The 14,783-nt window shown below is 42.1% G+C and overlaps 2 protein-coding genes across 2 annotated transcripts in view; both read left to right on the forward strand.

Moving 5' to 3' along the window:
• LOC145412894 (uncharacterized) overlaps positions 1-1,127 on the forward strand; it is a 48,662-nt gene extending 47,535 nt beyond the window's left edge. Inside the window, exon 4 of the mRNA XM_080282691.1 lies at positions 1,114-1,127. Coding sequence (XP_080138817.1) covers positions 1,114-1,127 — 14 coding nt within the window. The remainder of the gene's footprint in view (positions 1-1,113) is intronic.
• A 613-nt stretch (positions 1,128-1,740) lies between these two features.
• Positions 1,741-14,783, forward strand: part of LOC145412895 (uncharacterized) — a 132,269-nt gene continuing 119,226 nt past the window's right edge. The window contains exon 1 of the mRNA XM_080282692.1: positions 1,741-1,928. Coding sequence (XP_080138818.1) covers positions 1,741-1,928 — 188 coding nt within the window. The remainder of the gene's footprint in view (positions 1,929-14,783) is intronic.

Genomic DNA, 14,783 nt, shown 5'->3' on the forward strand with positions numbered 1-14,783 from the left:
CGGTTCTTCATCCAGGTTATTTTTCATTGAGTTTATCATTCTAATTTCGTTCCAGAGGTAGATTTAGTGTCTTTTAGAGAGAGAGAGAGAGAGAGAAATTGAAGAAAGGTGGAGAATGGTGCGACGAGCAATAAAACAAACCATTATGAGTGGAATGATGTAAATATACAATAAATAAATAGGGTATTAGAAAAAAAAGGTAGACAGTTTAGAGTAAGCGAGGGACTTGATAGGAGAAGCGCAAGTGGAGGAGAAATAAAGAAGTAAAAGAGCAATTGAGAAGCGAGTTGGAAGGAAGAAGGTGAGAAGATACAGCGTAATGCAGGAAGGAGACAAGTGGAGAAAAATAGTGAAGGAGGAAGGACGGAAGCATGAAGGGGAGAGGGAGAGAAAGGACGAAGAGTAATAAAAGTGTGACATGGGATTATATATATATATATATATATATATATATATATATATATATATATATATATATATATATATATTTGGGCAGAAGAGAAGGTAGTGGATTACCCTCATCCGAAAATAGCGGGTTAACCTTAAATGACGTCTTCCTGTTGTCAGACAGGAGGACTGTGTCCTGGCAAAGGCTTAAGAAACTCCAGGTAAACACGACCTAGTATTCATGTTGTGGGAGTGGCTCAGTTACACCAGGCGAAAACAAATCAACTACTCACTATCCTCCCAGTTTTTCGCACCCACCGGTCTCCACCAGTCCTCATTAGTCCAAGGAGACCTGAATTAACATCTCAGTTCAGATACGTTGCCGAATTATGTCAAGCATTTAAGATAGGCTGCAGATATGTCTCATGTAGACCAGATGCTCTGCAGTGTCACTGGCGTTCAGTTAAGCAGGTATGTTGCACATAGCTTTATTTTTAGGTCAGACATGCTGCCGAGTCTATCGGTCGCAGTTGGGATATATTGCTTTTTCATTGGTTTGTATCTGAGAAAAGGTATAAATACATTATTAGCTGTTAAAATGCAGAGTAAAATTTACTGCAATCACTTTGAATACGTAGCAGAAATTGTTAGCTGCAATTTTAATTCTTTTCGTAGTTGCCTTACGGGCTTTTAGTTGAGTAATATTGTGAGTTCTGTTACCGGCAGGTGTGATCCGATGAAAATATGATCAGTAGCAATTGCAAAACTACATGCTGGAAATAGGGCTTCCGCATTAACGCCACTGACTTCAGTATGCGTTGAATAGTAAATCTATTACACCTCGGATTCACTGAAAAATTAGTGGCTTACTGCCAAGATAAACTGCAAATACCTTTAAATATAGTCGGTTCCAATTACACTGGGACACAAAATATTTTTCGTGTCCCAGGTCCCACTCGTTTCTTTGCTCTTTGCTGTCGTGAGGGGCGGGGGGGTATTCGGAGACGTCGATTGGGACGATGTGTGGGGGAGCCATAGCAGGGTACCTTAATGAACTCCACTGTGTGTGGAAGTTTGGTTACAAGATGGATGCCGCACTTATGTCTCCACTCTGTCCTGACCTCTCTCCCCTCCTGGGTCTCTGTCACGGCTGTAACTAATTTTACAATTCTCTTTTCTTCTACCGTTGCTTCTTCCTTCCATTTTTTCCTATTCTTTCTCTTCTGTCTTTGACTTTAAATATAGTGGAGTTTTCCTCACTCATCGTAATTTCCATCAATGATCTATAGTAAGCTGCAACAGGAAAGATTAGGATTTGCCCGTTGGCTATTAGTCTGACCAGTTGTAGGGATCATGGTGGTTCGGCACCACCTTAGTGTGTGGACCTCTGTGGAGGTGGACCTCTACGGAGGCAGAACTGCTGCTGAGCTGCTGCTTTCGGATCCGGGGTTGCTGTTGCATGGTGGTTGGACTCTCGGCCATTGGCCCATCATTGTGCTGGGAGACTTTGCTTTCCCACACGGTGTTCCTATTCCTCTTGGGTAGGGCAGGGAATGCGTGCTTGGAGCTTGTATCCCACTTAGGTCGTTGGCCAGGCCTCTAGACTCCGGGTTCCATTCAAACAATCTTTTCATTTCAGCAGCCATTCTGAGTCTTTTCCTTCCCAAAGAAAATTATGGAAATTGTTTTTGGTTCCCCCTTCCCCGGTTCTGCCAATGTTTTCACCCCATGGCTACCCTGGCATCTCTTCCTGATGCTTCTCTGGCTCTTTTCACTGTTTCTCAACCTGTTGCATCCTGCTTAACTACGCCATCTCTCGCCTCCCGGTCTCTTCCGTGTACAAATCTGTCCACCTGTTCATGTTTTAATGTAACTTTTGAACCTTATCTGTCTCTGCCCCCTCCTCCATCCACCCGTCCTGTTTCTTCGGGTTCCTCGTCCCGTCCTCATACTCCTTCCTCACTCACTAACCCTGTCTTGACCACATCTCATTTTGGACCCCCTACCTGGTCTCAATATTTCATCATAATTTCCCAAATAGATGATCCCTCGCTTCGCCTCTCACTGTTACGACAGGTAGGCTCAAGTATTACATTCACTGTAATACAGAATGGCTTTCGTCTCCTCAAAGCACAAAATACAGCTGAAGCCGAAAAACCCATATCTTTAATTGACCCTTCAGGCAATCCGATCTCAGTCTCTCCAGATATACAGTTAAATTCAGTCACAGGCACTGTTTGTCTTCCCTCTTTCTTGCTTTTTGGCAATAGAAACTTTATTGTTTGCTCAGAAGATATCAGACTCATTCTTTTTGAACAAAGCCACCAGACTCTTTCATTTCATTGTTACACAATCCCTCCCCGAGGACACGGCCAACAACCAACCAACCTTGCCAAGATTGTACTTAAATCTCGAGATCTTCCCAGTTCCGTTATCATCAGAGGCACAGTCGTCTCTGTTAAAGAATACGTTCCTCATCCACGTCAATGTACTTCTTGCTGGAGTTTTGGCCATCCAGCAAAATACTGCCAATCATAGGCTGTCTGCCCCAACTGCTCACAGCCTGCGCACTCTGCGTGCACATGTGAATCAACCTTCCAGTCCTGCCCGAACTGCGGGGGACATCATACAGCCTTCTACACAGAATGAGCTACTTATATTTTTGATGCTGAAGTGTCCCATATCCGATGGTATACAGGTCTTATCCTGCGAGAAGTCCATCGACAAGCACGTCGCATGAGGTACTCCTCTGGCATCTCATATGCACACGTAGCCTGACCCATTCCTATATCGAAGGTTCCCAGCTCATCCAGTGTCTACTTCTGTACCTCTCACAAATTCTTTCACTGATCTTGCCTCTTTTCCTGATTCCTCTTCCTCTTTTCCCTCTCTTGTACGTTCTACTTCCTCCACTCCACCACCTTCTACAGTATACTCCCGTTGTTCTCCTCTCTTTCCTTCTCTCCGATCCAACAAGCATAAACGTGCCGTTAAATCCTCTCCCCCTTCATTTACTGTCCAGCCTATCCAGTATTCTTCATCCTCCAAACATCGCCATAATGCTATGTCACCAGCTCACACCCAACCTCTGTCTCTCCTATGGAAGCAGAATCCCTGCAAAGTATCATCAATTATCTTCACTGTACTTTTTCCTTGCCAACCCTTGTCACTGCAGAAACACTTTTCCCCCTTTCCCCACTCTCTCCTACTCCCATTCCTCCTACTTCTCCTGAACCTTCCCCTCCCATCCGTTCTACCTCACCTGCATCTCTTTTTCACCTCTCTTCTGTTGCTCACTCCTCCTATATCCAGCCACCCACTTCCTCTATGATCACTATGCCCTTCCTATCTTCTCCGATCTTTTCCTTAGTTCTTGATTTACTGATGCCACTTGGATACTTTCTTCCTCAACACCGTAAACAATCTCTGTCCTCCTCTCACACTTGATTCTTCAAAGTCATGGCACTTTTTCAGTGGAGTATTAGAGACTTCCGCATCCATCTTACAAACATTTGTTTTATTTCCTCCCACAATCCTCTTCTTATCTCTCTTCAAGAAACATTTCTTCATACTTGCTGGTTCCTGCTCCTGGCAGTACTTTTCTTGGATCTCCTCTCTCATATGACACTGCCCTCCATATCGCGATGATGTCCCTTTTGAACCTCTTTCTGTTTCTTCTTCTATCCCTCATACTTCTGTTTCTGTCTTTCTACGTCGGTGGATCATTGATCTCTAGTTCTCTCCTTCTCCCCCTCTTGATTTTCGTAACGTTGTCTTGTTCCTTCATTCCCTTTCCTCTCCGATTCTTCTTCTTGGTGGCTTCGGTTGCCGGCATTCCATGTGGGGTGACTTTAAGAACAACACTAGAGGAAGATTTCTTTCTTCTCAAGACCTTTTTATCCTTAACACTGGCATTCCTACTCACTTTGATCTCCGTAATCATTTCCTCTCTTGTTTGGATCTGTTTCATTGCCCAACTTTGGTATCTCTCAGTTTTCATTGGTTGATATTAGAAGACAGTCCTTTTAGTGATCACTTCCCTGTCAAACTCTCCTTGCCTCTTGCTGTCCTCTCCCTCGTCCCCTTAATTGGCAGTTCCATGCTGCATAATGGGAGTTATTTTCTTCCCTTACAGTGTCCCCTCTTCCTCCTTCCTTTTTTTCGTCTCCACAATATATGTTGTCCATCTTTGTTCTAGGTCTTAAGTGATGATCTCACCGCCATTCCCCTTGATACACGGCCGTCTACTGCCAAATGCGTTCCCTGGTGAACTCCTGTTTGTCAGCGATCCCTCCGTGTGAAACGTGCAGCCTGGAAAAATTTTCGTCGTAAACAGTCCACCTCTGATCGGATTTGTAGCTTTCTCATATTTCACTTACCTTCCGCCGCCTTCCACTGTACCCTTCGTCAGGCTAAACGTTCTAGTAATTTTGTGCATGCAGCAACTTAGATCCTCTCCTCAAACTCGAATATTTTATGCATTTTGTTTTTTCACTCTGCTAGTGGGTCAGCGTCATCATTTATTTTATTTAGAAAAGGCCTGCAATACGACATGGAGATACCATATTATTTCCTGTCTCCATTTGCTTGGTCTGCATGGTAACATGGGTGTCTTTCTTCAAAATTTTCTTTCCCTCCAGACTTTTCATGTCCATCTAAGAGACCAGCTTCCTCGTGTCTTTCCCCAACATGAAGGTGTCCCTCAAGGCTGCATCCCTACTACTACCCATTTTCTTATAGCTGTAAATGGTATTGTCTCTTTTCTACCCCCATCTGTTTCGGCCTCTTTATATGCTGATAATTTACCTACTTCTGCTGCAAAATCAGATCTGCCTCGTGTCCAATCCCTTCTTTGGTCCGCCATCGATGCTGCCTCCACATGGGCTACAACTCATGGTTTTCGTGTTTCTACCTCTAAGGCCCGTGCAATAACGTTTATTTGTTCGCAAACCATACTACAGCCTTCTCAGTACTTGTTTAGCATCCCTCTTCCCCTCCGATTTCCTACCACATTTCATGGCCTCTTAATTGACTCTTGGTTAAACTGCAGTGCGCATATATCTTCCCTCAATTAGTCGTCTACTTGCATCGTCATCGTTTGCTGCAAACCCTGTCTCACCTTTCATGGGGTGCTGATCGTGTCACACTTCGTCCGTATTCTTTCCAAATTCGATTATGGTTACCAAGTCTACTCCTTTGCCTCCACTCGCTCTCTTTCAGTGCTTGATTCTGTTCATCATACTGGTCTTCGTTTAGCTATCAGTGTTTTGGGTCAACTCCTGCTACAAGTCTTTGGGCTGAATCAGGCATTTTCCACCTCTCTTACCGTCGTTCTATTCTCAGGACCTATATACATCCTCAGTTTCCTAAAAGTAAGTTACTCCGTCCTCCCAGCCTTCTCCGACGCTCTTTTCACTCGGTCTCCCATCTCCTTGCATTCCCCCTTCGGGTCCCCACCCCTCTTCAGTCTATTGATTTTACCTTTCCTCCTATTCCTCCACTACGTCCAGTTACCTTTCCCACCTTGGCGTCTGCCTCCCGTTGTGGTCTGCCCTTCTTTTCTTCCTTCTTCAAAGTCCCTCAGACACCCTTTGCACCCTTTTCCTAAAATATATGTACTGTTTCTGCCACACTTATCTTTGGCTAAAAATTTTGTCGTGGTGTTGGGTTAGCTGTTGTGTTCCCAGACTCCCCCTTCCAAAGTACTTCCCTCCATTGCAAGTATCCTCGCTGCAGAACTGTATGCTATTTTTGCTCTGAAGTCTCTTCTTAGGTTCACTTTCTCCACCTTTGTTATCTTCTCCGATTCTCTCAGTTCGTTCACTTTCTTACACAGCACGCCTTCTCATCGTCTAATCACCGAAATTCAGGCATAGCTGGTCCACCTTTCTGTTCGAAAAAAATCAGTTCGCTTCTGCTGGGTTGCTAAAGATAGTGGGATTACAGGTAATGAAAAAGCTGACTCACTGGCACTTTCTGCTACTTTCTCCTCTAGGTCCTTCCTCCGTCCCATTCCTGCCATTGATTGTTTCCCTCTTCTAACCCGTCTCTTCCGTGATCTTTGGTAATCTTTGTGGAACCAACAGGTTCACAACAAACTCCATAGTGTTAGACCCTCTGTTCTTCCCTGGCACACATCAACCCACCCCAATCATCAATGGACGATTATGTTTGTACTTACAAGGCAAAAATGTACAGAGTCCGTAACTTCTTCACTGACGAGCAGTTTGCTGTAATTTATAAAAGTCATGTGAGCTCTTAGCTTGAATACTGCTCACCCTTGTGGAATGGATGTGGAGAGGTTGCATTAAAACAACTAGACAAAATTCAGAACAAAGCTGTTAGAATTATTAATAACCCTGCTATTACTAACAAACTACCTCCCCTACAAGTAAGGAGGAATGTTGCCTCCCTTGCATTATTTTACAGATATTTTTATAGCAAATGCTCAGACGAAGTTGCGTCCATGGTGCCACCTGTCCATGCCTTCCCTCGTGCTACACGGGCATCTGGCAGCGCTCATGACTGGAATGTCACTCAGCCATATTGCAGAACTTCTGCCTATCAGACTTCTTTCATTCCCCGAACTGCATCTCATTGGAACTCGCTTCCCCAGAGTTGTTTCCCTCCAAACTTCAACCTACAGCTGTTCAAGTCTAACTGTTACAGATATTTTATGAACAGAGGACACCAGTAATCAGGTGTATGGATTATTATTTTTTTATTCATTTGTTTTTCCTTCCTCTGTTCTGTTATTAAAAAAAAAAAATCCTTGCTCGTCTTCGCTTGGACCATACCCGCCTAACTCATGGCCATTTAATGAGCCATGACCCTCAGCTCGTCTGCTCACACTGTAACTGCGCTATGGCAATCCATCACCTTTTTCTTGAATGCTTGTCTACACTCCAACAACGTCTCTCAGTTTTCCCCTTCCTTTCCTCAATACGTCTACCCCCACAACTTATTGATTACTTAGGTGACTCTCCTACTATTTGTATTTCGAATATTATCACTTTTCTTACTGCACTTCACATCGTACATTTAATATAATTATTTACCCCACTCCCTTCTGCCTTAGTGCCATATAGCTATATTTTGGCTTAGTACGGTACTAGTTCTTTATTATTCCTTCTTTCCTTTCTGTCCCAAGGATGAAAATAGTTGAGACTTAAAGCATTTTTTGTGCTGAATCCAAATATGTTTGTGCAATTTCTCTACCAGATAAGATTTTTGAGTGGCATGCAATTTAATTATGAAATCTCCATTTATTTACATACTAATTAAAATCTGACCAAGAAGACAAACTTGTGGTTTAAAAAGTAGCTATGCTTGATTTGCTGTGGTACTTTGCCTCAAGAATTTTTTCCTAGTCCAGCAGTAGTCAGCCAGCAGACTGGGGTTTCAGTTGCCTTGGTAACGCATTTCCATGTTAGAAATATGCTAATGAAAACACTCACCGTGTTCATCGCTCACCGCTCCTAGGTTTTTTGGGAAAAATCTAAGTGAGAGTTCAAAAACTGATTCTCTAATGACATACTGCACCCCACTGCTTGGTAAGACTTATGATCATTCACTGTTTCAGGATAGTTTTCAGCCTTATGATTTCCCCAAAAGTTTGTGCAGATGCTTTTGAAACTCTGCCACTCTGCTTTTTCAACTTCATTCAACTATCCTTCAGATCTGTCATCTCTTAACAATTCTGTGATCTGAGAGTCCACAAAAATACCTTCTTTAGTCTTGGCACCACTGTTCTGGGGAATTTTATTTCTCAAGTATGTGAATCCGGTTCTCATTTTATCTATCGCTGTAACATTTTTTTTTTTTTCTAATGAGTCAAAGCCTGATATGCAGCAGAGGAGGAGCAGAGGAAAGTACACTTTCTCAGGGTCAACAAACGGACTGTTCACAGTATTTTTCTTGCCTGGAACAAGTGAGGTAGGTTTTGGCCAATCCTTCTGAATGTCGTGTTTTTGCTTTTCGACTCACCCTGACATAGAAAAAACAACAGTACTTTGTGTAACTAAGCTGCAGCCCTAGCAAACGTGCATGACCTTTAGAATTCCATAGATATCCCACTTATATTTCTGATACTGAACTCCTTCTAAAAGCAGCTTCATGTTGTGTGACTCTTTATGTTCGCAGCATGTCCAATAAATACAGAAGGAAATGTATTTCTCTTATGAAGATGGATTGCTTTCAAGCTGGCTTTTAAGTACCACTCGTCCACATTTTGTTCATGACCAAGAGCCCCCCTCCCTCGTGACTGAATTAACATCATTACAAAACACTAGTTCATCCCCTTGAGAGAGGCATTCTTTGAAATTATCATGGTGGCTGTGGAAAAAGAAAAAAAAAATAACAGACTTTAGTGTCAAGCTGCAGTAGATTCCAACCCTTTAATCTTGAACCTAAGAGTTCAGCCTGATTCTTAGACAAATTCCGGCCACGAACAAGGTCATTCAGCTCTCCTTGTGACAGTAAATGTGGTTTATTGGAAGAACGAGTAACCTAGATGATTGGATCAGAAATGTCTTCATCTTTTTCCTGGTGATATGCTCCAGCTTAGTTTGATTCCTCATCACTGAAAGTTACATGCTTTGGAGAACGTAGTGCTGGAAGTTCAGCACTGTGGGGAATCGGTCTCACTACAGATGGTAGATTAGCATATACCACGAAGCTCTTTGTTGTCGAAGTAGTCTTGTTTGTACCTACAAGGCAGAAATAGCAGTCTGTTACGTGATATATGGGTTCCCTCGAAATCACTGGACCAGCAAACGGCATGTAACGTGAACTGATTATCCATGGTGTGAGTAGTCTTGCACATGTCACACAACAAATGTGAGGGGCCCATCTCTTGTCTTGAACATCCACTTTACATCCGAAATAAAGTTCACAGCATTATTAAAATAATGGTTTAAATTCCATTGCTAGAAGTTAGCCCACCACATACACAGCAGAAGAAATTGGGCTGATGAAGACGTGATCTAAAATCCTAGATGAACGTAAGTGTAAAATAAATACTTGAGAATGGAGCGACACATACTAGCTGTTAACACTGTGGCACCCACAAGCAGACTGACTTCAAGCTGCTGTACACGCAGAAATTAGATTCATGTCTAAAACGGTCTAATTATGTTCCACATGCACAGTCTGCTGCTCTGATCATATTTATCCTTCAACCATTATCAGATTTTTCTCCCCAAATTAATTAATTATATCCAATTTCCAGAAAAAAAAATCTGCATACCATTAAGAAATTAATAAATTTTTTATTTTTTATCCCGTGGTTATGCTAAATGACGCACATTTGAACATGGCGCCCACCAGAAAACGAAGCCTGATGGGAGAAATCTGCTTTCAAATTTGGATTCAACATGAAAAAACTATGCTTACAGCACCCATCAATACCCTTCGGGCAAAATTGTTAGTGGCCAGTGTTATTTGTCTGCATAGTTACAGGCTTACAACTGAGGTGTGTTGCTGAATATGTCGGTGGCAGGTGAAGACATGCAAAGTTTATAAATACAAATTTGGATGCGTTATATTTGCAGAGACTTGTAGGTGTGATGTATAGCTGATATCGCCAGTGGCAACTCAGGTGCACTTGAAAAATGTATCTTACTGCAATATCGGTCGGTGTATATTCTCAGGCTTGCAGCTGACATGTTGCAAATGCCGTCCAAGACGGTTTAAGATACATACAAAAAATTATCGGTTTCAGTTAGAATTCATAGCATACTCGCTGGCTTCCAATTATGATACAGTATATTGCACATAATTACTTCTACTATACTTCTGCTGTAGGTGGGTGTACCCACCATCAGCACACGCGATATGGTTCTATTTTCAGGTGACCACTAAGTGACAAAACCATATGGTTTCCTGTAAACCAGTAAACCCATTACTATGATGGGTAACAACCATAATCCAGATGACGCGTAACTGTTTAATGGCTTATGGCACTCCAGCGGAATTGAGCCTGTAAGGATCAATGTCCGAGTAGCGGCTTGGATTTAGTGTCTACATGACATCACTCAGGGGCAAGTGAGGATGTCACTCTGGCCTTAAAAGTCGGGTCTGCAGGTGCAAAAAGAAAAAAAAAATAACGGTTTATATAATGGATGGATTAATGGATGAACGGATGGTTGTGTTTTCTTTGGATACGTTGCAAGTCACTGGGTCACTTGGACAGGCTATACTACATAAATCCAAGGTTTGTGGAGTACTGTCAAATGTTGCAGAATCTGTCACTGCTAGATCGACAACGTTAAATTTTCACGGACTTGCAAATCAGGCATGTTTGATATTCTTGACCATCCGATTCAAGAACAATTACGCTGGATTCTCACGCTGATACACTGCATATCTACCAACTTCCCGAACTGCATCTCTCTGGAACTCGCTTACCCAGAGTTGTTTCCCTCCAAATTTCAACCTACAGCTGTTCAAGTCTAACTGTTACAGATATTTTATGAACAGGGGACACCAGTAATCTGGTGTATGGATTATTTTTTTTTTTATTCATATGTTTTTCCTTCCTCCGTTCTATTTATTTAAAAAAAAAAAAAAAAAAAAAAAAAAAAAACTTCCAGGACATTGCAGGTGCAGTTATTTGGATACGCTGCAAAATGGTCACCTTTTCAGAGATAGATAATATACACGACTATTGGTAGGTAGGTAGGTAGGAATAGTGGTTGGGTGAATTGTTATCTGGTTGGTAGGGAGGTAGGTAGGTAGGTAGGCAGTTAAACAAATAGGTACTCTGGTAAGTAGGAATGTAGGTTAGAAAAGTGAAATGTAAGTTTATAAACACGGGGGGAAGGTATAATGGTAGGTAGGTAAGTAAATGGGTGGTTGGTTGGTTGGTGGGAAGTTCGGTAGTTAGATCAATAGGTAATTTGGTATGCAGGTAGGTAAGTAGGTAGAAAGGAAGTACAGAAGATCGGTAGGTAGAATGATATACATGGAGGGAGGCAGGCTGGTAATTGGGTAGGCAGTTAAGTAGATTAGTTAGTTGGTTGGTTGGTAGGAAAGCAATGTACAGTAGGTACTGTAATATAAGTTGGTATGTAGGAAGTTTAGCAAATTTGTGTGTAGGATTATAAACCGGGGGAAAGGTAAGAGGGTACGGTATGTAGATAGTGTGGTAGGTGGGTAGACTAGTTGGTAGGATGGTAATAGGTACAGTAGGTAGGCAGGCAATTCTAAGTAGATAAATAGGTAGCCAGTTTGGTAGACACGAAGCCTAGTAGCTTAGATGGTTTGTTAATTGAATGATTGGTTGGTAAGTAGGCATATAGACAGGTAGCCAGGCAGGTAGAACGATAGGTATTAGGTAGGTAGATAAATTGGCAGGTCGGCTGGTAGGTAGACAGGTTTGTAGGTGCGTAGGTATATGGGTAAGTTAGTTGGCAGAGAGGTGGGTAGGTACTTAGGTAGATATGAAGGTAGAGTCGTAAGCAGTTTAGATAGGTTGTTAAGTAGGTAGGTAGGTAGGCTGGTAGATAGATAGGTAGGTTCGTAGTTATGTAGGAGTAGCCTATAGGTAGAAAGAAGGAAGGTAGGCAAGCAAGAACATAGATAAACTGCTTGAGTGACCAAAAGACAGAAACATATATGCAGACAGACACATGGTAACCTGCAGGTGTATAACTCACACTATGGCACACGGAGAGAGAGAGAGAGAGAGAGAGAGAGAGAGAGAATGGTCACATCTCGGCTTATTCAACTATGAGTCGAAAAATACAACGGTTATTGAAACAGCAGCAGATTGGACAAAGTACTACGACTCCAACTCTTCTCTCTCTCTCTCTCTCTCTCTCTCTCTCTCTCTCTCTCTCTCTCTCTCTCTCTCTCAAGTTTTGAGTTTATACCGAACAGCCTTATATTTACTACCGATTGATTATTATTTTTTATACTTGGTAACCGACAAGGTACCATGGTTCAGTGTATTCTTCCACTCAAAGGGTGGTCCATATATAGCATTATATTACCCGATTCTCGTGTGTTGTGGGGACGGCTTGGTTAACAATACCAATATCTACCTTGCATCATTCACTACCACCCAAAATCTATTTTTATGTTTTGTTTTTTTCGGCTTCTAACCCCAGCGGACTCAGTCGTTCCCGTATCACGCAAGATTGGAACCACTTTCATGGACAACCCTGTATTTTTGCTACGAAGGCACTGTTTTATTCGGCTAAGAAGGGACGTTTTCAATGTGGAGATGTTAGGTGTGTTAGATATAGCCTCCAGCAACCCCGTCACTGCGTCGGGTCTCTCCTAGGGAACAAAATCGTGTGGCAGCGGCAGCAAGAATGAAACATACAAGGTGTCACCGTACTTAAGGCTTGAAACTTCTGCACTCCGAAATGTGTCCTAATGTAAATAATGGCGTGTGATACTGGAAGCAGGAGTAGACTAAGAAGGAAGATGGTTTTGATAAGATTACTGAATACAGTTTCTAAGTATTGTGTGTGAGATGTCTTTGCTACGTGAAATACAATTGCCCGGCAGAAGCAAGAATAAAATACGCTATACGACGTTTCACTTAAATGCAGGTCTGACTTGGGCTGAATAGCATCCTCGGACGATGGGGGAAAAATGTAACGCGAAATATCATCATCCAGATATTGTGTGTGCTTGTTTAGCAAGGGTTTCTGTTTGATTTTTTTCTTTCTTTTTTCCTGTCCTGCGAAGCGAGAGTTGGGTATTATGTCAGGTATCGGTCTGTCTGTCGGTATGTTATTTGTACAAGTATGTACACCTGTTGTACTTAACCTTTTTCGGCTGCGATCCACATTTTGGAATAGTGATGGTCCGAATGTATGTTTTCAACATTCGCTGATGCGAATGCGAATATGATATTCAGTACTTGCGAATACCAATGTGACTGTGAATATTCTGATGATATAAAGACGTGAGTTATTGATTTTTTTTTCCCACGAATTAATATCTTTGTAAAATTTTCAGCCATAGAAAACTGGATGAACAAATTTTCATAAATTTTCTGTGTTATCAGGATGCGGGACGAGGACCCAACTCTCATGTATCCCCCGGGGATATCAGACGCGTCCTGGACGAACTTCGAACGGACCCTGGACACATCACATCAGGCAGGCGTTCTCTCCGTCCCCCCCTCCCCCTCCCTCTCCCTCCCTCTCTCTCTCTCTCTCTCTCTCTCAGAAATTCTTGAGATTTAGAGTGCTTTTTCTGGTTATGAGCTAAAAATCTGGAGATTACCCACTTATTTATGAGAAATTCTGAAAATCTGTTATTAGTAAGAGAGAAAGAGAGAGAGAGATTCAGACATTTTGGGGAATCTGGCAAGACTGCATGAAGCACAAGCAGCTCTAGCTAGCTTGTCACAGCTGCTTGGTTGGCAACACTAGCCTAGAACACTCGCTCAACAAATGATTTCAATTCTTATTTGATTTTCTATAAACTTTATAAAGCTACATTATTTATATTCGCAAATTACTTACATGACATTATGCGAATGCAAATGCGAATGCGAATATAGAAAGAGATACGCGAATATTTGCGAATACGAAGGCGAATATTCGGACCGTCACTATTCTGGACGTGAGGCAAGCATGGCGACCCGTGACATCCGACGGATATATTACACAGGTAATATAGCCAGGTTAACACAGATGCTAGTGAAGTAATTTATCGGTAATATTACATGCTTACCTTAAACGTACTTTAATATCACGAGTCTGAAGAATATTATCACCTGATACTACATTCGTGGATGCGTATATCTGCATAATCATATATATCTTTAATAATATATGCATGTACATCTTGTTTTATGCTTTCATTTTACATATGTGTACTGTTTACACACACACACACACACACACTGTCCCTGGCATTCAGACATACAGCCCCATGGATTCTACGCCTAAGCTTGGCATCCAGGTAGTTGATGGCTTAGAAGTCGACATTGAGAACAATGTACTGTATTTGGTCATGGTTACATGTCTTAAAATCAGGAGACGAATCCATTCAGCGAAGGGCAAACAGTGCCATAAATAAAGTTACTTTGCTAGTTAAAATACATATGTACCTAAAGACTGCTCAGAGGTAACTAAGGCAGACATCATCTAAATAGGTTACGAACCGAGAAGAGAAAGTTCAGTTATCTCAACCTCCCTCTCTCCAGTAAAGAGTAATTTTAATCACAGTAAAGTGAGGGCGCTGCAAATCCTCGGTGCAGTCACAGATGGAATACAGATGAAGGTTCAGACCAGCACGGCAGATTCCTGCCGACCCACTCGATACGGTCCAGCTACTCAGTTTGGAGAGCGACTCAAGGGTTAAGAATCACAAATGTATACATATATTCATCATTGTGTTAACAGAATGACTCAAACAGTTTACATCCGATT

The sequence above is a fragment of the Coenobita brevimanus genome, chromosome 94 (genome assembly GCF_032717465.1).
Source record: "Coenobita brevimanus isolate Jiangsu-jjx chromosome 94, ASM3271746v2, whole genome shotgun sequence".
NCBI lineage: Eukaryota > Metazoa > Arthropoda > Malacostraca > Decapoda > Coenobitidae > Coenobita > Coenobita brevimanus.